Source organism: Hypanus sabinus, chromosome 28 (assembly GCF_030144855.1).
Source record: "Hypanus sabinus isolate sHypSab1 chromosome 28, sHypSab1.hap1, whole genome shotgun sequence".
NCBI classification, from domain to species: domain Eukaryota; kingdom Metazoa; phylum Chordata; class Chondrichthyes; order Myliobatiformes; family Dasyatidae; genus Hypanus; species Hypanus sabinus.
The window spans coordinates 33,472,868-33,496,303 of NC_082733.1; the positions used below are offsets into that span (position 1 = coordinate 33,472,868).

Sequence of the window (23,436 nt, forward strand, 5' to 3'; positions counted from 1 at the left end):
GTATGAAAGGATGAAAGGTAACCTGATAGAGGTGTACAAGATGATGAGAGGCATTGATCGTGTGGATAGTTTCAGTGATTGATGTAGAGAGCTGCATTCTCAGGACTACGTGTGGGACTGCGTACTTCACGGGACTGTGTGTGTGTGTGTGTGTGTGTGTGTGTGTGTGTGTGTGTGTGTGTGTGTGTGTGTGTGTGTGTGTGTGTGTGTGTGTGTGTGTGTGTGTGTGTGTGTGTGTGTGTGTGTGAGATTCCAGAACTGTGCACGTTGCTTGTGGAAATGTGAATGGGGAGGTACTGTTATGTCTGGGATTGTGGAAGTTGGGGATCTGTGTTTGGGACTCAGCATTTTGGGAAGCTGTGTGGGCTGTTTAACTGCTCAGCACTCCATCTGAGACAGGGAACTGGTTGTGAATTTTGCCTGTGATTCTGTAATTTGGTTGGGCCTCTGAGACTTTGATCTATTAAGAACTCCGTGCAGGACTGCGGACGTTATTTTGGGGAGTTCGGCGACCCTGTGTCTTTTTAAAAGTACCGACCAGATGTAAAATTAGAAAGCTGAAAAAAAAGAATCGGGAAGAGAGACAAAAACAAAGAAAAAATTCATAAACACTTGAGCACAGATTGTAAAATAGTGGGAGGGTGATAAAAGGTATTTAGCAAGATTCCTATTAATTTAATCCCAGGCACACAAACGACCCCTTGACGGGAAGGGCAGAGCCGTTGCGAAAACATACAGAACTTTAGTTGCTATTCAGCTTTCCTGACGGCAGTTGGGGGGAAGACGGTCCAGGTTGCAACTTTAGTACAAACGAGCCCCCTAGAGCGGAGAAACTGACGTGAAGTTCTCATCTATAAACATATTGGGTAATCGCGAAAGTGTGACGGCTGGGTCCGGCCAGGGCGAGTATAGGGGGCTGCCTTGAAGACGGAGCGTCATTGGACCGACTGATGACGTCGAGTTACTATACCCCGCTTTTTTTTATAAAGTACAGTTATTAGGTTCCAGGATTTATTACAAGCTCTGGGATACAAAGGGACAGCATCACTTGCCAAAGAACTGGACTCTGAGCTTGCAGGAAACTTGAAGCAGAATTAGTCCAACGTTGTGAGTACAGGTTTACTGCCATTGCGAATTACCGCTCTTTCGTTGCACAATGCATTTCAAGTGTGTGGATGTGTAGGTTGATATAAATGCCAACCGAATATGGTTTATCGAAACAAAAACAACTGCAATTTTTTTTCCAGAGGCTTTTACAACTAGAGTGTGTGGGGGAAAGGGATGCAGATCGATAGTTGGTATGAGGACAGAGCGGAATGGGAGAAACGAAATATTCGTTCAGCACTGGGGTCCACCGTGGTTTTGGACAGATAAATCTGCGATTTCATTGTTTTAAAATGCGCGAACCAGTGCGAAAATTTAAACTTACGATGCATTTTCTTTGCAAATTCAGAAAATTAATTTTGAAAGTTTCGTTTTGTTAATTAAAATTATTAACCGAGTCATTCATTTGATGGTAATGAAGGATTGTTTGAAAAATGACTTTTCTGATAAATACAAGCTAAAACGAGAATAGACCGTATATGTATCAGATTGTGTTTAGGTATTTAAAATTTTTTATTACGGGGTAAAATTGTTACGAACTAAGTCTCATATTGCAGAATAAGAAAAAAAACGAGGGCACATGGAGGAAGAATAATCCCTGTTGATAGTCGGTTCGCGGTGCGTCTCAGAGGTCTGTGCGGAAGCGAAGTCCTGAAGTTTCTCAAACTCCAAAACTTTTGGAGGAGATTGAAAGAGTAAACTACTGTCTGCACCGCCCTCTCCTGGCGACACTGCCATACTGCAAGTGCGCCGCTGACGGAAAGAGCTCAGCTCTGACTTTTCTGTAAGGGTATTGAAACACCACAATACACATCGGATTAGTACTTCCATGGAAAAAAAGCAACACCTTCCAAATGCATTCAGGAATATGGTTTCAATTGCTTTGTGTGTGTGTGTGTGTGTGTGTGTGTGTGTGTGGCGTGCGTTGCAAGATTTTGACGGTTCGTTAGCTATTTTCTCCCCGGAGACTTTCCTATAAAGTAACGTTGAGAATCTTTTCACATCAGTTGCAGCATCTGTGTTTGGTTAAAACGCGCACACGCTGACAGCAACTAGCAATTACATTATCGCCTTTAACGTAGCAAAATATCTCAAGGCACTTTCAGGGCGATTAACAAACACAACTTGACCGAGGCAGATGTCAGGGCAACAGGACAGTCCACATCTGGGAACGATACCACGAGATGATTTGTAGTGGGTTAGACTTTCAAGTGGCGAGCAAAACAAAGATAATCTATTTTGGTGTCCAGTGTAAGCAATCACAGGTTTTAACGTGAGGTTATTTACTTATTCTCGAAAAGTTTAACTCAAGTGTACTTGGCGCCGAAGGTAAAGCCACCTCCGGAATCCAGACTGTAATCCACCCTGATACCACTCTGCACCGGGACGAGATGTACCCCCAGAGCTGTGGGCGATAGCGAATCTTGCCGACGAGAAGCCCAGTCCTCTTGGTGGCCTGATCGACATCCGACCCCCATCCAAAACGGCGATTCATTAGCTCCCTGTGGGATCTTACTCGGGAGAAATAGTGGCCCGTTTCCTGACATCGATCGCCTTACACTGGTTGTTCACCCCATCACCCAGGGCACATCTTCTTCTCATTACCACCATCAGGAACGCGATACAGAAGCCTGAAGACACGCTCAACGATTCAGGAACAGCTCCTAACCCCCTCTGCCTTCAGATTGCTGAATGGACAATGAACCAACGCATACAAAAGTCCTGCTCTCTTTCTGCGCTACTTATTTAATTTAATATTTCATACATTTTTCTCATTTTATGTATTGCACTGTACTGCTGCCACAAAAAATCACGACATATGTCAGCGATATTAAACTCGATTCTGTTAATTACAATAGGAGGAGAGTTGCAGCAATATCTCATCGCTTATGAGATGCGTTGTCGGTATAAACATCGTGTTGTTCTCATGTTTATATGTATAAAAACGTGCAAACTTTACACATTTTGCCAGTAAGCTTTTCCTAAGAGCCTCGAGATACTTTACAATGTTCAAATTCCAGTATTAATGTCAGCGCTGTTTTTATGTAGAACTCCCATTTCCTCTCTGGAGTCACGGGAGACTGACTGCAAGCTCTGCGGTCTGAGGCAAGAAACAATCTGCGCAAGGAACGGGTGTAGCGCTTTGACCTGTAATTGGGACAATCCCTCTTCCCCGCAGATGCAGCCCAAACCGCCGAGCTCCTCCAGCGGATGGTTTGTTGCTCCATTTCCCTTCTGGATGGCCCTGGAATTGGGATTAGCTGTTGGGAAGAGGTGTGGATTTTATCATTAGGATGACTCGTTTTTATGGTAACGTTAGCCAAGCTGGGAGGTGGGTCCCAACGGAGGGTCTGAGCACAAAACAGGGACTGTTTGTTCTTCCCCATAGATAATACCTGACTTGCTGAGTTCCACTAGCATTTTGTGTTTTTTTGCTCTGGATTTCCAGCATCCGCAGAATCTCCTGTGTGTGTTGGTGGCTTTGGTGACCTTGATTTGCCCAAAGGGGCAGGACCCAAGTGTTAATATAAGAAATTGGAAGACCTTATCTTCAAAAAGAAAAAATAGTTTGAAGAGGGTATGGGCCTACTCTTATTGAATAGTGGAACAGTCTTAAAGATCGGAATAGTTGATTCTTGCTCTTGTTTCCAATGTTCCTCTTAAAGAAATCTTTTAATTTTGTTTGGATGTGGGCTGGCAAGGCCAGAATTTATTGCCCACCCCTAACTGTCTTGGTTGACCTGCTAGAGTTCTGCCCTGGCAGTGCTGCTGGGGAGGGAGTTCGACCCAGCAGTGAGGAAGGAACAGTAAGGTAGTCCCAAGTTAGGATAGGATAGGTGTGACCTAATGGTAATTCTGTCAAAGGTCTTGACCTTGCAATGGGGGTGCCAACATCTTCACAGCAAGCGCCTGAGGCTGGTATTGAATCTGCTTTGTTGGAGTGATGAGGCACCTGTTGCTCCGCCATGAGCCCCTTCATTCCTTTAACCTCGAGCCTACAGGCAATGTAAGTGGAGCTTGTGACTTCCTTAGACACTGAGGTCGAACATTCCCAGCAGATGTTTGCTCCTTGTGCAGACGACTTATGAAGCTTAGGTAATGGGTTAAAGATCAAAGTAGCAATCCCTCCTCTTTAAAATTACAGACAAAATTTTCTCAAAAAATATAATGGTTGTAGGGTAAATAATAGATCATGGCTGGAGTTGATGCAAAGTGTGTGAACATCATTTATTAAGGACTAAAAATACTTAACAGGTCAGGCAGCAGCTGTGGAGAGAGAACTGAGTTAGTATTTTAGGTTGATATCAATCTTTCACTGAGAAAGTTTAAAGATTCAAAGTGTATTTATTATCAAAGCATGTTTGCAGTATACCACCCTTCCCCACAGACACTCACAAACCAAGAAGAGACATGGAACCTGTTCAAAGAAACACACTGACCCTCCCACAAGCAAAAACCAAATCACGCAAATGGCACCAAGAAGGAGTGAGCGAAACCCGCAGAATATAAAACACAAGATCAAACGGGTGCAGCTGAGTGTTTGTTATCTGCAGACTGCTCTGATTCTTCCAAAATAGAAAAAGGAGTGACCAGGAAGCAGGAACTCCAGAGCCCGATCCACAAGCCACAGACCCGGAACTTTGGTACCGTCCCCCAATGGCATTGAGGGGGTGACTGCCTGAATGCAGGGACCTTTCCCTGTGCGAGGATGGGGGAGAGAGACTGTCACATGCAGGCTCCCTCCTCCTGCAGCGAGCGAAAGGCTGGTAGACACTGCTGAACACTCGCTTGCTTTCAATTCCTGCCTCGATGTTTTCAATCTTCCTTGATGCTTTAATTGGCAGGAAATGGAGTTGATCATGGGCTCGCACCCCATCTCTAAGCTTCTTGGCCTCCAGGCCACTTGCCTCCTGGAGATAGCAAAGTACCAGATACCATCAAACTGTAGATCGCTGGCTCCAACAGTGGCAGAACCACACTTGAAAGAATAGGAAGACATAAAAGAAATGAGGGAAGTAGTTTCGTGGACCATCTGTAGGACGTCGCCTATGGTAACGTTGTTCACTGGCGCCATCTTCTTCTGGCAGACCTTTAGCGTTAAGTAAAAGCCAAAGGCTGCAGATGCTGGAAATCGCAAATAAAAAGAGGAGATGCTGGAATCACTCAGCAGGTCAGATATCATCTGTGGAAATAGAAACAGGGTGAACATTTTAGGTGAAAAACCCTTCTCCAGTTTTGCCAAGTTTTTATTTTAGACCCAAAGCATCAACTATTTATCTTGCTGCACAGATGCTGCCTAACCTCGAGTACGTTCCTCATTTTATGCTTTTATCTCAGATTTTCAGCATCTGCAGTTTTTCTGCTTTTCCAATGCTATCAAAAGTCTGACCATTGGATGTCAAGATATGGTGCTGGTGAGAGTGCCTGAGTGTTATTTCTCAATGAGTCAAGGCTGTACATACAAAAGGTGTTGTCCTTGACTCTGTGACAGTACCCCTACAGATGTCTCAGGCAATGACTGAGTCCAGAGCTCTGAAGTAAGCTCCTCTCCTTGCAGAGATGTTGAACCATCTAAATTGCTATCTCAAGCTTGAAACTCCTTGTTGGTCCACTCTAGAATTATCCAGATGGCCTCACTCTGCTCCTGTAACTTATGGTCTTATTTTGATTGGTCAGGGCATGATGGGATATGGGGAGAAAGGAAGAGATTGGGGCTGAGAGGGAAAATGGATCAGCCGTGAAGAAATAATGGAGCTCTAGCGATGGCCCAAATGGTCTAATTCTGCTCCTGTATCTTATGGTCTTACCCTTCCTTGTCTCTAAATACCTCCTGAGGCTTGTCTTGGGACACCTGGAGTTTGATACGGTGGAATGGTCTGCAATGTGTAAAATTGCTACTAATCTCCAAGTTATCTCATCGTAGAGATACAATGTACTCGGTGCTTTGCTGGGTTGAGTTTAGAAGCACGTGGTTGAAACACAGGAGACACCAAGTAGCAATGGACAGGCTGGCACTGTTAACCCTGGGGTGAAGGAGGATGAGAGGAGTCCTTGTAGGGTTGCACGCTAGCGTAGCAGTCAGCATAATGCTTCACAGTGCACTAGCTGTAAGATTATGGTTCAATTCCCACCACTGCCTCTAAGCAACTTGTCCATTCTCCCCATGTCTGGGTGCTCCGGTTTGTTCCCACATTCCAAAGATTGTGTGTATTCGTGTTCTGGAGTTGTGGGCATGCTACGTTGGCACCAGAAGCATGGCGACACTTGTGGGCTGCCCCCAACACAGGCCGCGTATTCCCCTGTATGTTTTGACGTACATGTGACAGATAAAGCTAATCTTTAATCCTTATCGAGGTTTATAAAGTCACGAGGGGTGTAGATGAAATGCATGATCCCTGGGTATTGAGAATTTAAAAGTAGACAGGGTGGTGGGTTCAAAGTGAGAGGGAAAAACTTAAGGGAACCTGAGATGTAGGTTTTTTTATTCCAAAGGTAGTGGGTGGGAATTTGCTGGAGAAGTTGGTGGAGATGGATAACATTATAATGTTTAAAGGATATTAAGGATGATGGATAAGGAAGGTTTAGAGGGATATGGGCCAAACGCAGGTGAGCCCAAGAAGGCACCTTGGTCAGGATGGAACGTTGTGCTGAAGAGCCAGTTTCTATGCTGTGCAAATCTGTGACGATGATAGTTATCAACATGTGGGGCAACATTAAACGAGTGGACAAGGGTCAGTCAGTTAAAACTGAGGGGCACAGGAAGTCTCTCTTGCAGTGGCTGGTAAATCTTTGGATTAGATAAAGATGAAGATTAGCTTAATTTGTCACGTGTACATCAAAACACCCAGTGTTTGTGTCAATGATCAACACAGTCCAAAGATGTTCAAAGTAAACTTTATTATCAAAGTACATGTATATCAGCATATACACTCCTGAGATTCATTTTCCTGCGGGCATACTCAGCAACTCTATGGAATTGTAACTACAACAGGATCAATGAAAGATCCACTGGAGTACAAAGGATAACAAACTGCGCAAACACTAATATAAATAAGTAGTAGGAAATAATGAGAACATGAGGTAATGAGATAAAGAGTCCTTAAAGTGAGATCGTTGGTTGTGGGAACATCTCAATGGATAGACCAGTGAGCGTAGTTGTCCCCTTTAGCCAGGGGTCCCCACGGTTCTGACGCCAACATAGCATGCCCGCAACTTACTGACCCTATCCCTAATCCAAGCTACTTTGGAATGTGGGAGGAAACCGGAGCACCCAGAGGAAACCTATGTGGTCATGGGAAGAACATAAATCTCCTTACAGATTGCGGTGGAATTTAATCCATGTCGATGGTGCTCTTATAGTGTTACACCAACTGCTACATGACCATGCCACCAACGATGATTCTCTATCATATAGACTGTGGAGAATGGATCTTTGGGATTATTAATGAGGAGGTGGATAACTGTTTGAAGGATCAGGGTATTGAAAGCAATGGGAAATTGGTATAGAGGAGCAGGTAAGATCTGGGGCAGATTACCTATGATCACATTTAAAGGTGGGACAGGATTGAGGGGCTGAGTGGCCTACTGCTTCTAAAGTGTATGCCTTATGAGGTGAGCTAGGGCTTTTCTCTCTGGAGTGAAGGAGGTTCGGAGGTGTCTTGATGGACATGTATAAGATGGTAAAAAGCATCGAGTGGATAGCTAAAGACTTCTTGGATGGCAATGTCTGATACGAGAGGATATAATTTTAAGGTGATTGGAGAAAAGAATAGTGGGGATAGGGCGGTGTAAATGCATGGAATGTCCTGCCAGGGGTGATGGTAGAATCAGATACATTAGGGATATTTGAGGGTCTCTTAGATAGGTAGGCACATGATGAAGATAAATGGTGGGAGGGAAGGGTTAGACTTGCTGAGATTGTAGTGCACCATTAGCACAAGAAACTTTGCAAGTCCTGGAAATCCAAAGCAACACATACAAAATGCTGGAGGAGCTCAGCAGGCCAGGCAGCTTCTGTGGAAATGAGCAAACAGTTGACGTTTCGGGCAGAGACCCTTCCTCAGGACTGAGAAGGAAGGGGGGGAGACACCAGAATAAAAAAGGTGAGAGGATGAGGGAAAGGAAGGTGGTAGGTGAAGCCAGGTGGGTGGGAAAGATAAAAGGCTGGACATGAAGGAATCTGATGTGAAAGGAGGGTGGACCATGGGAGAAAGAGAAGAAGGAGGGACACCAGGTGATAGGAGGTGAGATGAGGTAAGAAGCCAGAAGAAGGAAGGGGGAGAATTGTTTTTTACCGAAAGGAGAAATTGATATTCATGCCATCAGGTTGGAGGTTACCCAGATGGAATGTAAGGTGTAGCTCCTGCACCCTGAGAGTGGCTTCATCATGGCACGACACGTCGGAACGGGAGTAGGAATCGCAACGAAAGTGTTTGGTTACCGGGAAGTTCTGCTTTTGGCAGATGGAATGGGGCTGCTCAAAGAAGCAGTCCCCCAGTTTACAACGGGTTTCACCAATGTAGAAGAGGCTACATCGGGAGCATCGGATACAATAGACTACCCCAGCAGATTTGCAGGTGACATGTTGCCTCACCTGGAGGGATTGTTTGGGGCCCTGGATGGAGATGAGGGAGGAAGTGAATGGGCAGGTGTAGCACTTTAGCTGCTTCTAGGGATAAGTGATGGAGGGAGATTACTGGGAAGGAGCAAATGGATAAGGGAATTATGGAAGAAGTGATCCCCACAGAAGGTGGAAAGTTAGGGTGGGGGAGAGGTAAAGATGTGTTTGGTGGTAGGATCCCTTTAGAAATGGCGGAAGTTGCGCAGAATGATGTGTTGGATGCTGAGGCTCATGGGATGGTAGGCAAGGAGAAGAGGAACTCTATCACTGTTAAGGCAACAGCAAGATGGGGTGAGTGCGGATTTGGGAAATGGAGGAGTTGCGGGCGAGAGCAGCATCTATGGTGGAGGAAGAGAAACCCCATTCTTTGAAGAAGGAGGATATCTCTGATGTCCTGGAAAGGAAAGCATTATCCTGGGAATAGATGAGTTGGAGACAAAGGAAGTGAATAAAACGCATGGCATTTTTACAGGAGACCGGGTGGGAAGAGGTCTAGTCAACATAGAGGTGGAAATTGGTAGGTTTATCAAAGATGTCAGCTGACAGTTCGTCTCCAGAGATGAAGACAGGGAGATTGAGAAAGGGGAGGGAGGTGTCAGAAAAGGACCAAGTGAATTTAAGGGCAGGGTGGAAGTTGGAAGTAAAGTTGATGAGACTGATGAGCATGAAGCAGCCCCAATGCAGTCAGCAGTGCAGTGCAGGAAGTGTGGGAGAGCATTACTGGAGAAGGCTTGGAACATGGACTCTTCTACATTGCCAATGAAAAGGCCAGAAGACCTGGGGCCCATGCATGTGCCTATAGGACCACAAGACTCTAAGACTTAGGAGCAGAATTAGGCCATTCAGCCCATTGAGTCTGCTTCTCCATTCCATCATGGCTGATCTCGGCTCCCACTCAACCCCATACATCTGCCCTTTTGCTATATCCTTTGATACTCTGACCGGTCAGGAAACAATCAACTTCCACCTTAAATATACATACGGACTTGGCCTCCACTGCAGTCTGTAGCAGAGCATTCCACAGAATTACTACTCTCTGGCTAAAAAAAAATCCTCCTTACCTCTGTTCTAAAGGGTTGCCCCTCAATTTTGATGCTGTGCCCTCTAGTTCCAGATACCCCCACCAAAAGAAACATCCTTTCAATATTCACCTTATCTAGTCCCGTGGCTACTCCTCGAATCTGGAGAAAGTGGGAAGACCGAAGGGGAACTTGTTGGGGGTGAGGAGCAGACAGGGGAGGGGAATTTTCATTGAGAAAGAAGAGATCGAAGACCTTGTAGTGTGTGGCAGTCTGACCATGGGTGATGCCTTTGAAGACGAGTTATCTTTTCACTCTACTGCCCTCGTAGTGTGCATGTACAAAGCTAGGCAGGGAGGAGGAGGATCGCCAGCAGGAAGTGTTTAGTGGTGAACACACTGAGTTTTAGTTTGAGGAACAGTTAGCTGCTGGTCTCCCGCTCTCAGTGCAGGAGCGACCCCTCGCTCTGTCCCTCGCTGGTGAGAGAGAGGCTGTCTGAAATACCAGAGTGCTGGGTTATAGACTCTAGATTAAAATCCCTTTGGGGGGCTTTTGCTGTTGCTTGCTTGGTGGTGGGGAGGGGGTTGTTGCTTCTGCTGCTGCTTGTGCATGGGGGTGGGGGCTTTGGGATTCTGACTCTATTGTTATTCATTCCTTGGGGTTTCTTAGTTTTGTGGATGTCTCAATGAAGAGTGAGAATTTCAGTTTTTATACTGTACGATTTTTATTTTATTATATTGAACCATTTGAACCACCCTCTGTTTCTCTGAATGTAGGAGTCAATGGGTCGGAGCACGGAGTGTGGGTATAGACCAGAATCAGGCATGGACCTGATGGGCCAAATGGCCTCCTGTGATTATAAAAAACCTTAAGCTCAGTTGGGCGGTGGGATGGAGATACATCTCTACCAAAGGAGGTGTAAGGCACTCCTTCACTCTGCTAGACTGCAGGTCACTCTTGGGCAAGGTGTACCACCAGCTTAGTTGCCCCGATCAGGATCACATGAAGGCGTGGGAGCTGGTATGAGCAGCTGGTTCACATCACAAGTCCTGGTTATGCGACCACAGACGCCAGGCAGACAATCTCTGAAGAGTATTGGTAATGGGTGGGGCCACCTGTCCTGTAAAGACACTGACCAGAAGAAGGCAATGGCAAACCAGTTCTGTAGAAAAGTTCGACAAGAATAATCCTGGTCATGAGACCTTGATTGCCCAACGTCATACGGCAGGGCACATAATGCTGATGATGGTGAAGGCTCATTGTTGCTCAGGGAGACTGAGCTGATGTTGATTTATATCCTGAGCTAAGTCAATTGATGACCAAAGCTCAAGACAGCCCATTGAGCCTACACTGAAAAATCAAGAAGCTATTTCACTAAATCTGTTTTTATTCTCCCCACTTTTCCTGCAGTTCTTCTTGGAGTATCTTTAGCCAGAGGGTGGTGAATCTTTGGAATTCATGAGACTGTGACAGCCAAGCCGATTTAAAGTGGAGGATGCTAAGCCCTTGATTAGTCTGGGTGTCAAAATTTACAGGAAGAAGGCAGGAGGATGGGTTTGAGAGGGATAATTAATCAACCATGATGGAAGAGTGGAGCAGACACAATGAGCCGATTGGCCAAATTTTGGATTTATGCACCCACCCACACTAAGGGCAGTTTACAGTAGCTGATTAACCTATCAACCTGTACGTCTGTAGGATGTAGGAGGAGACCAGAACAACTGAGGGAACTCACGAGGTCATAGGGAGACGGTGCAAACTCCACACGGATGGCACCAGAGATCGGGATTGAACTTCTGGTGCTTTGAGACAGGATGGTGTACTAGCTATGCAAGAGATTATGCGGATGCTGGGAATCTGGATCAACATGGTGGAGGATCCTCTCCAAATAATCAAAAATGTCAACTTTAAAATTCACCTGCCATAGGTGTAGTGATGCAATAACACACACGAAACGCAGCCGGTCAGGCATTGCAGAATAGGCCCATCCGGCCCTTCGAGCTACGTTGCCCTAGCAACCCCTCACAACCCTGATTAACCCTATCCTATTCTCGGGAGAATTTACAATGACCATTTAGACTGTGGGAGGAAGCTAGAGCACTCGGGGTGGGTGGGGGGGGGGTGAGCCCACACATTTCACGGGGAGGACAAAGAGAGACTCCTTGCAGACGGTGCCGGAATTGAACTCTGAACTCTGATGCCCCGAGCTGTTATAGTTCCATGCTAACCACTGTGCTACCATTGTGACTTACCAGCTTTGCCAGCTCCGGAGGTGTCTACCAGCTGTGCCCACTGGTTATGTAGAGAAGGTTGAATAGTCTTCCACTGATTTTGTCAATGAGTCCACTCTACCAGGAAGCTTTAGTATTACCAAGGGAGGTTCCACCTTTTTTTTTTGTAATTTATTTTTTTATTGAAGTTCATCATCAAGTAAACATTTTCATAAGATGTATTTCAGACATTGTACATATATATCATATAATCATAGATATCACAAATCTCCACGAAGTATTTATCTGAGGTTTCAACAGGAGCGTTGTGGCTGTTGGTGTTCACACAACTGATATCTACTGCCATCTGCTGTTGGACACTAGACATCACACATACGGCAGCTCAAACTTCTCGAATTTTTAAGTTCTTTTTTCGAGTTTATTTTCACTGACATAGTCGTGAAATTTGTTGTTTTGCATCAGCAGCAGTGCAGTGCAAGTCAAATTTACTGTAAGTTTCAACAAATAAATCAAAAAGTAATAGCGAAGTAGTGTTCATGGTTCATGACCTGATTGTGGAGGGGAAGAAGCTGCCCCTAAAACATTGAGTGTAGATCTTCAGGCTTCTGTACCTCCTTGCTGATGGTATTAGTGAGGGGAGGGCATGTCATGGGGCTGAGGGTTCAAGTACTTCAAGTACTTAACAAAGTGGAGCCACTGGTATGCCTTCGTTTTATTGTGTCAATATGTTGGGCCAGAATAGGTCCTTTGAGATGTTGATGCCCAGGAACCTGAAGCTGCTCACCCTTTCCGCTTCCGACCCCTCAATTCTGGTGACTGGGACTGGAGATTTATCATTCTAAATGGGAAATACTTATTTCTGATAGATCTAGTTTAGGCCATCTGTTATAACGCTATTAAAGATTCTCCTAAACCTGTATCTCATATCAATGATACCTTTCAGAGTTCAATAACTGTCCTCCACATGAAAATTGTAAAGAGGCAGAGATGTGCATGCAGAGACTGATTTTTTTTTTAACATCACTTTTCCAGTATTTAATTTCAACCATTTTCGAGGGATTCAATCTGCAAAGCTGTTCTGTTTTCAGGAAAGACCTTGCCTATTCTCTTGGACTGGTGTAGATACTGGAAAGCTCTCTGCAGGTTGTGCAATATATATATATGTATATATATATATGTGTGTGTGTGTGTGTGTGTGTGTGTGTGTGTATATATATATATATATATATATATATATATATATAGATAGATATATAATATAGGGCCAAATAGAACTTCGACCTTTCCATTTCTGGCGCCAGGACCAAAGAGCTTGTTCTTCCTAATATTAGCCACCAGATGGCGAAGATGAGGCCATTCATGGTTCTCAGCAGCACTGCTGTGTGGCCAGAACCAGACATCAGAACAAAGCAGTGTGGTTCCATGCTCGCCACTGTGCATCTGTAGAAATTTGCTGCAGTCTTTGGTGGCATACCAAGTCTCCTCAAACTCTCAATGAAGTACAGCCACTAGCATGTCTTCTCAGTGACTATATCATTGTACTGGGCCCAGGATAGATCTCCGCAACCTCATCGACTCACCATTCCCCTCACCTGGTCTCACCTAACACCCGCCAGCTTGTACTCCTCTCTCTCCCCTCCCACCTTCTTATTCTGGACTCTGCCTCCTTGCTTTCCAGTCCGGATGAAGGTTCTCGGCCTGAAACGTCAAATGTTCATTCCCCTCCATAGATGCTGCCAGCATTGTGTGTGAGTGTGTGTGTGATACCAATGAGAGAAGGCACTACAGTACCACCACCCAGTGAATGCACGTTCATTCGGCAACAGAGAAGAGGTGTTGCTGACTATCTCAGGAAGAAGTCAGCAGGTCAAGCAGCATCTGGAGGAGGGAAGAAAGGGATAGTGGGTTATGTCGCTCATCCCACTGAGTTCTTTCAGCAGAAATGATTGTTGCTCTGGACTCCAGCATCTGCAGTCTCTTGTGACTCCAGATCCAAGGTGTTGTTTGCCTGTCAAGTTTCGCTTTTCCTTGGGCTGTATTGTTTTGTTAGAGTTGTTTCCAGTGATCTTCACTTGCAGAAGGAAAACTACACTGATGACACAGAAAAGTGGGCACGGAAAATACAACATGATTCATTGAGCAATAAAAATATAATGCAGTATTTTTTTACAAATAGCACATACAAATTAAAAATTTTGCAGAGCTGAATCCCTATAGCAACTTGTATTTTGTCAGCCAATGAAGTCAAAAAGGGGAACCTTGAAGCCTCAGAATGATAAGGACCAGATAATTTGTTCCAGTAAGGTCAAAGGGTTTCTCGATACACAGGATGGACTGCACTGCTGATTCGGAGAAGGCAAATATTGGGGGGTCTGTGTTCCATGATAAACTCTTTGTGGTGCTCAACGCAGTGGTCTTGTTGCACTCTTGATCCCCTGATCTGGAACATCTGATGATTAATTGCTGACCCTTCTACTTATCAAGAAAGTACTCCTCTTTGACCCTGACTACAATCTGCTAAAGGCAGATTTAATCAAACACTCGATGTATCGCATGCCGTGGTTAGCAAACAAGAAGCAGTCTACCTCACTGCTGTTCAAATCATTGTCGGGGATTTCAATCAGGGTTGTTTGAAGAAATCTCTGCCCAGTTATTATCAACATATCACCCTGAAGAACCAGGAGTCCCAACACACTTAGCCACTGTTAGACTACGATTACAAATGCCTACTGTTCCATTCCTAGATTATTATTGACTTCAGGAGGACGAAACCAGAGGTCCATGAGTCAGTCCTTATTGGGGAGATCATAGGTGGAGAGGTCAGCAACTTTAAATTCTTCATTGTTATCATTTCAGAGGATCTGTCCTGGGTCCAGCATGTAAGTGCCATTACAAAGAAAGCTTGGCAGTACCTCTACCTTCTTAGAAGTTTGTGAAGATCTGGATGTCATTTATAACTTCTGTAGATATGTGGAGGAGAGTATATTGACTGGTGCATCACTGCCTGGTATGGAAACACTAATGCCCTTGAATGGAAAGTCCTACCAAAAGTAGTGGATACAATGCAGACCATCGTGGGTAAAACCCTCTCCACCATTGAACACATCTACATGGAGTGCTGTTATAGGAAAGCAGCATCCATCATCAGGGAACTCTATCATCCAGGCCATGCTCTTTCTTGCTGCTACCATCAGGAAGAGGTACCAGAGCCTCAGGACTCACACCACCAGGTTCAGGAACAGTTCCTACCCCTCAACCATCAGGCTTTAGAATCCGAGGGGATAATTTCACTCAACCTTACTTGTCCCATCACTAAAATGTTCCCATAACCTATGGACTCACTTTCAAGGACTCTTCATCTCATGTTCTCGATATTTATTACTTATTTATTTACTATTATTTTGTGTTTGCATTGTTTGTTTTCTTTTTCTCATTGATTGTTTGCCCATCCTGTTGGACGCAGTGCTTCATTGATTCTATTGTGTTTCTTCTAGTTACTGTGAACGTCCACAGGAAAATGAATCTTCGTGTTTATATGGTGACAGGTATGTACTTTGATAATAAATTTACTTAGAAGTTTGAACTAGAGTAAAGAGTTAAATGGAACAGAAACAAGCTTATGTATGGCCCGCCCTGTAGATACAGGTAAAGTTCAAAAAGTTTAAAGTTCAAAGTAAAACTTAGTATTGGAGTACATACATGTCACCACATACGACCCTCAGTTCCTTTTTCCTACGGGTATATTTAGCAAATGAATGGAACAGTAACCGTAAAGAGGATCAATGAACAACATCTGAGCAAATGAAAGTATAAATAAATAACAATAAATTATGAAAGCATGAATCAACAAGATAAAGAATCCTTAAAGTGAGACCATCAGTTGTGGGAACACCAGAAATAGAATGAGTGTAGTTATCTCATTTTGTTCAAGAGCCTGATGGTTGAGGGGTAATAACTGTTCTTGAACCTGGTGCTGTGAGTCCTGAGGCTCTTGTACCTTCTACCTGATGGCGGCAGTGAGACAGTTGCATGCATTGTCACTAATCCCTTCTACTTGTGGTGCAGTCATAGCTTTCAGTGCCTTGGTGATTCAAGTTCCCGTCTAGATGCTTTGTAAATGCTGTGAGATCTCTGTCTCCACAACCACCTACTTGGGCAGCTCTGTCCAAATCTGTGTGAACAATACCTTCTCAGAAGCTCTCAAACTCTCGCACGTCTCATCTTCAACTTTTGCCCTCTTGCCTCAGACGTCCCGCAACATGGATAAAAATACTTAGTGTTGAATAGTTGGATTAATTGTGTGCACACTAGGAATAAAAACAAAAGCCTTGATTTTCTGAGTCATTGTCCTACACAACATGGGAACAGGCCCTTCTGCCCGTCTCATCCATGCTGACCAAGGCATCTACCTGAGCTTGCTCCATTTGCCTGCATTTGGAGCCTATCTCTGTGAACCTTTCTGATCCACGTATCAGTCTGGATGTCTTCTAAACATTGTACTTGTACCATCTCTACCACTTCCTTTGAGCTTGTTCCACATAGCTAACCAACTGTGTGAGAATCTTTACTCTCAGATCCCACTTTTATTTTTCTCCCCTCACCTTAAACCTGTGCCCTCTAGTTTTAGGCTCCTTTGCCCTTGTAAAGGAATTATGACTATTCACTTTAGTTATTCCCCCCTAAACTCGGAAGGGTCTACCATCAGTATCCTACAGTCCAGGGGAAAGAGGTCCCAGCCTCTCCAGTAGTAGTGGGATTCCAAGCACTAGAGAGAGCATCAGAACCCACATTAAGATCCCAATGACAAGAAATCACCATTGACTGGGTGGTATGTTGGCAGTCTGGCACCATAGCAGTTAGTGTAACGCTTTTCTGTGCCAGATGTAAGAATGGTTCAATACCTAGCAATGTCCATAAGCAATTTGTATGCTTTCCCTGTAACTGTGTGAGTTTCTTTCAGATGCTCCGATTTCCCTTGAATGGAAAATCCAACCAATATAACAGGTAAATCCTCCCCACCGTTAAGCACATCTACATGAAACGTTGTCACGGGAAAGCAACATTCATCGTCAGAGACCACCACCACCCTGGTCCTGACGAAGGGTCTCGGCCCGAAACATCGGCAGCGCTTCTCCCTATAGATGCTGCCTGGTCTGTTGTGTTCCACCAGCATTTTGTGTGTGATGCTCTCTTCTTGTTGCTGCCATCAGGAAGAAGATACAGGAGCCTCAGGACTCACACCACCAGGTCCAGGAGCAGTTATTACCCCTCAGGCATAAGGCTCTTGAACCAAAGGGGTAACTTCACTTCATCATTGAAATGTTCCCACAGCCTATGGACCACTTTCAGGGAATCTCATCACATGTTCTTGATATTTATTGCTTATTTTTGATTATTATTATTTCTTTTTGTATTTGCACAGTTTGTTGTCTTTTGCACACTGGTTGAATGCCCAAGTTGATGTGGTCTTTCATTGATTCTATTATGGTTATTATCCTATCATCGATTTATTGAGTACACTCACAAGAAAATAATCTCAGTTATATATGATGACATATACGCACTTCAGTAATAAATTTACTTTGAACTTTGAACTTCCACAGTCTGAAGACATCCAGGTTAAGCTTAGTCTTGGGCTTGCTATGTGGGTGTTGGAAGCAAGGTGACACCTGCAGGCTGCCTTTAGTACATCCCAGACTTTTGGTTATTGATGCAAATGACGCATATCACTGTATGTTTCGATGCTTTGATGCACATGTGACAAGTAAAGGTTTTTTCTTACTGCAGTATGCAAAAGAATGTCTACATAGACCTTGTGCTTATTTAAATCTGCAACCCTGGACTTGTAGGGAGAGTGTGTCAACTCGGAAATTGAAATCCCACCCAGTCGTAGGTTGCCTGTTGGGCTTCTAAACCCAAGCTTCGTGTCAGTTTACGACTAACGTCTGAGCCAATTGTTCTTCTGTTGTAGGTCAAGGATTCTCTACAATGAAGTTTACTCTGATGCTGGTGCTGCTCCTACAGTTGATCGGCTTGGCCTTGTGCTTGGCACAGAATGGTGCCTTCTACATCAACGGCAATGGCAACGGGAATGGAAACGGCGAGTGTAAGTATGGCCAACATTGGCAACTGGGCAGCATGTACTTCCTTCCAAGGATAATCAGTGTGAGATGGCTCTGTCTCCAGGCCCTGTATCTTCCGCTGAGCTTTCGCTAATCATGACTGATTGCATTGTGTAGGTTCTGGATTCAAATTGGCGTTGAAAACCCGGCACCCATTGAGAAAGGCCTAACATCCATTAAAAATCTGTATGATAAGATGGACTCTTGACCTCACAATCTACCTCATTATGGCCTTGCACTTTATTAAGACCATGAACCATAAGACATAGCAGCAGAATTAGGTCACTGGGTTTGCACCACCATTCCATCATCCCTCTCAAACCTATTCTCCTGCCATCGTCCCATAACCATTGACACCCATACTAATGAAGAAGCTTAATCAGGAATATTGCCTGCCTGCACTGCACTTTCTCTCATAACTGTAACTCTATATGAGTAAATGGCATTATGATAAGAATTCATCCTGATCTAACATTTGTTCCTCAACACTCGGGGAGCAAGTGGGCCAAAGAAACAAAATAATGGAAGAACTCAGCAGGTTGGGCAGCATCCGTGGAGGGAGATGGACAGTCGATGTTTCAGTCTTGGCCTTTCGTCTGGACTTGTCATTCAGATGAAGGGTCTGAGCCTGAAACAATGACTGCCTGTATTACTCTACAGATGCATTTGTGTATAGGACTGTGCAAAAGTCATAGACACAAATTATACATTAGACTGAGCAGAGTACTGTAAGCTGTTATTTACATCATTTCCTGCATTGGTTAATCTTAAATAGATTTGAAGCACATAACGGAAAGACATCTATCTCCATTCTCCATTTGCCCTTGAAACAGCAATATCCGTGAGTCGTAAGTTTTTGTTAATATATTGGTAAATATTTAGTAGATAGAGTCCTGTGCAATAGTCTTAAGTACCTTAGGTCTATGTATGTGCCTAATTTATAGGCATCCGTTAGTCTCGTGAGACCATGGCTTTTCCCCTTGGAAAGTTTTTCCAGGGCGCAGGCCTGGGCAGGGTTGTATGGGAGACCGGCAGTTGCCCATGCTACAAGTCTCCCCTCTCCATGCCACCGATGTTGTCCAAGGGAAGGCACTAGGACCCAAGCAACTTGGCACCGGTGTCTTCGCAGAGCAATGTGTGGTTAAGTGCCTTGCTCAAGGACACAACACGCAGCCTCAGCTGAGGCTTGAATCAGTGACCTTCAGATCACTAGGCCGATGCCTTATCCACTAGGCCTCGCACCAACCCATGTGGCTAATATTTTTGCACAAAACTGTATGTACAAATATTTGTATTCAGTTCAAGGCTCTTCATAGTCAATGGGCAGCACGATTAAGTTGCGGTTAGCAGAATACCATCACGACACCAGCGACCCAAGTTTAATTCCGTCACTCTCTATAAAGAGTTTGTATATTCTCCCCGTAACTGCATGGGTTTCCTCTGGGTGCTCCAGTTCCCTCTCACATTCCAAAGAAGTACGGGTTAGTAGGCTAATTGGTCACATGGGTGTAATTGGGTGGCATGGACTTGTCAGGTCGGAAGGACTGGTTACCACGTTGTATCTCTAAATAAAGAAAATGCTGCATTCTGTTATTGTTTCTCCTTGCACCTCTTGAGTGCACTGATAGAATGAAATGGCCTGTATAGATGACATTATACGTTGGTAGATGGGACAATAACTAACCCGTTTACCAAGTGAAAAAGAATGATCTAGGATTTATGTCGTCTGTCTTTTATGGCCAAAAGAGAATCCAGCCAATGAAATATTATTACAGAGGAGTAACTGATCTGATTATGGGAAATGCGGCGGACATTTTGCATTTGACTTGCCTCCACAATGGGGTGGTAACTGGCCAATCTGTTGTAGAGGTTTTAAATGAGAGATGGAACAGTGCCAGAGGATGACAAATGTTTAAGCTATCCAGCAAAAGGTACAGTGGCAAGTAGGGAATGGCCATTTGAGACACCAATCTTCCCATGTCCTAGTCTAACAGTTTGTTGTTGAAAATCACAAAACCATTAGACGTATAGTATTGTTCAAAAGTCTTAGGCTCATATATATAGCTGGGGTGCCTAAGACCTTTACCCAGTACTGTATCGGTCAGTGTGGGGCAGAGAACAACTTCGTAACTCTGGCAGGAGCAAACGATGTTGGGGAATGGAGAGGGTGGAGATCCGCAGGGGGGATGTGGGACAGGTGACAAAGACACCAGGCAAGGTTATATGATGTCAAACAATTGGTTTATTGATCATTACAGAATGTCTCTCTGGTGTTTCCTGCTCCCTCCCCTTTCCTCGACCATGATTCACCCCTCCCTTCCCGCTCTTAGTCCACAGTAGAGACCCACATCAGAGTCAGATTTATAATCACTCATATATATCATGAATTTTTTTTGTGGCAGCAGTATAATGCAATACATAAAATTACTACAACACTGTAGCATCCTAGCTATATATGCTTAATATTTTTGCACAGTATGATAGGAGCAGAATTAGGTAATTCAGTCCCTCACCATCCCTTTGGCAGAAGATTCAAAAGCTCGAGAAATCCGCCAAGCTCAGGGACAGTCAAAAGTTTAACGTTGTCATTGGCAAACATACACGGGGCAGAAAAACAGTGGAAATTAACTTTTTCCAGCAGAAGCCCTGTACATTGCAAAGTGAAGACAAGTGTAGTTATAATAAATTTAGATTAAATGGTACATAATTTGCATGGCCACAATGGTTCAAGCTGACAGGAAGGCAGAAGGCAACAGTAACTAAAATGACAGCACTTTACAACAGTACTGTGCTGAAGAGCATCTCTGAACGCACATATTGAACCTTGAAGTGGATGGGCTACAGCAGCAGAAGTCCATGAACATACACTCAGTGGCCACTTGATCATATACAGGAGGTGTAGAATAGTCTTTCATGCAAAACAACAGCTTTCCGCTGTAGCTTGGTAAACGTGGCAATAGTAAACCTATTTGTTTCCTAGATTACAATGGCATCAAGCTGCACATTGAGACCCAGCAAGACCGGCTCTTTGCCTACCGAGGGGAGAACGTAACACTGAGCTGTCGCTACCGCTACGAGCCACCGGTGAACAGCAGCCGCAAGGTCAGGGTGAAATGGTCCAAACTCAACATGGATTTTTCCAAGGAGTGCGACGTGATCGTGGCCATCGGGCTCCGGCACCGAAGTTTCGGGGAGTTCAAGGGGAGGGTCTACCTGCAGCAGCTGGACGAGAGGGAGGTGTCGCTGGTCATCACGGACGTGCGGCTGGAGGACTATGGGATGTACAAGTGCGAGGTGATTGATGGCCTGGAGGACGAGAGCAGCATCGTTGAGCTGGAGCTACGAGGTAATCGGTAGTGCTAATGGGTGGAGTGGAGTGTGCCTCACAGCCATCCTGTCGGAGCAGCTGGGGGAACAGACTCTCATAAAGTAAACTGGTGGAGGAACTCAGCAGGTCAAGCGGCACTTGTTTAGGCAAAGGGATGGTCATTATTCCATGTTGAGACCCTGCGACAGGACCAGCAACCGTTTCCCTTCACAGATGTTGCTCAATCCTCTGAGTTCCTCCAGGAGGTAGTGAATTGATTTCAGAGTTGACTTAAGACCCAGGAGCAGAATGAGGCCATTCAGCCCATCAAGCCTTCAAAGTCATTCCATTATGACCAATTTATTATCCCTCTCAATGCTATTATCCTGCCTTCTGTCTGTGACCTTGGATGCCCTTACTAATCAAACCTCCACCTTCAATGTACCCAGTGACTTGGCCTCCATAGCTGTCTGTGGCAATGAATTCCACATATTCAACAACCTCTGGCCAAAGCAGGGGTTCACGACCTTTTTTATGCCATGGACCAACACCATTAGTAAGGAGTCTGTGGACCCCAGGTTGGAAACCCCTGGGCTAAAGAAATTCCTCCTCAGCTCTGTTCTAATGAGACATCCTTTTATTTTGAGGCCACGCCCTCTGGTCCTATTTCTCCATGTCCACTCTATCTATGCCCTTCAATATCAGCCTCCAATCTGATGGCATGAACATTGACTTCTCTAACTTCCGTTAATGCCCTTCCTCCCCTTCGTACCCCATCCCTGATTTATTTATTTATTATTATCATTAAGTTTTTCCCTTTTTTTTCTCTCTCTCTCTTTTTTCTCCCTCTGTCCCCCTCACTGTAATTCCTTGCGCATCCTCTGGGCTCCCCTACCCCTTTCTTTCTCCCTACGCCTCCCATCCCATGATCCTCTCCCTTCTCCAGCCTCGTATCCCTTTTGTCAATCAACATTCCAGCTCTTAGCTCCATCCCTCCCCCTCCTGTCTTCTCCTATCATTTCGGATCTCCACCTCCCCCCCCCCACTTTCAAATCTCTTACTATCTCTTCTTTCAGTTAGTCCTGATGAAAGGTCTCCGCCTGAAACATCGATTGTACCTTCTTCCTATAGATGCTGCCTGGCCTGCTGCATTCACCAGCATTGTTTGTGTGTGTTGCTTGAATTTCCAGCATCTGCAGATTTCCTTGTGTTCGCCTTTCAATATTTGGTAGGTTTCATTAAGATCTGCCCTCATTCTTCTAACCTCCATTGAGTACTGGCAAAGGTGGTGGACGTGATGAAATGAATGGCCTCCTTTGCGCCGTTTCCATGAGACTTACAGCTGCTTGGACTTTGCCTTTCAGGTGTGGTCTTCCCTTACCAGCCGCGCCATGGCAGGTACCAGCTGAACTTCCACGACGCCAAGCTAGCCTGTGAGCAGCAAGATGCGATGATCGCCTCTTTCGAGCAGTTGTTCCAGGCGTGGGAAGAGGGCCTAGACTGGTGCAATGCTGGCTGGCTGATGGACGGGTCAGTCCAATACCCCATCACGGTGCCTCGAGGGCCCTGTGGCGGTGAGGGGAGCTCGGCCGGGCTCCGGAACTATGGGCTGCGCCACAAGAACCTGCACCGCTTCGATGTCTTCTGCTTTGCTTCGACTTTGAAAGGTGGGCGAACTTGGGGGCTGAGCAGAGCTTGTAATGTGGTGTGTGGGGATGGGGGGGGGGGGTGTAGGCAATGCCTTCAGATCTTGGGGTTGAGTGGGGTTACGGGGGGGGGGAGAGTGGACTGCTCCTGATCTTGCAGAGCGGGCATGAAGTAGATTGATTTTCCAAGGATGGAAAGACGTAGGAGTCATACAACAGAGAAACAGATCTTTCGGCCCCATTGCCAAGCAAGATTCCATCTAAGCTGGCCCCTGTGCACAAGTTTGGCCCATATCCCTCTAAATCAGGGGTTCTCAAAGTCTTCTTATGCAATGGACCAATACTATTAAGCAAGGGGTCCACAGACCCCAGGTTGGGAACCCCTG

The 23,436-nt window shown here is 45.1% G+C and overlaps 1 protein-coding gene across 3 annotated transcripts in view; it reads left to right on the forward strand.

Moving 5' to 3' along the window:
• Window positions 1–771: 771 nt before the first annotated feature.
• The window catches only part of LOC132382570 (hyaluronan and proteoglycan link protein 3-like), a 55,935-nt gene continuing 33,270 nt past the window's right edge, over window positions 772–23,436 (forward strand). Inside the window, exons 1-5 of one of the 3 annotated variants that reach the window (XM_059952909.1) lie at window positions 772–1,107; window positions 15,470–15,520; window positions 17,947–18,081; window positions 21,078–21,443; window positions 22,769–23,071. In XM_059952909.1, the coding sequence (XP_059808892.1) occupies window positions 15,493–15,520; window positions 17,947–18,081; window positions 21,078–21,443; window positions 22,769–23,071 (832 nt within the window). In that variant the 5' untranslated portion in view covers window positions 772–1,107; window positions 15,470–15,492. The remainder of the gene's footprint in view (window positions 1,108–15,469; window positions 15,521–17,946; window positions 18,082–21,077; window positions 21,444–22,768; window positions 23,072–23,436) is intronic. The other 2 variants (XM_059952907.1, XM_059952908.1) reach the window with 2 other exon arrangements.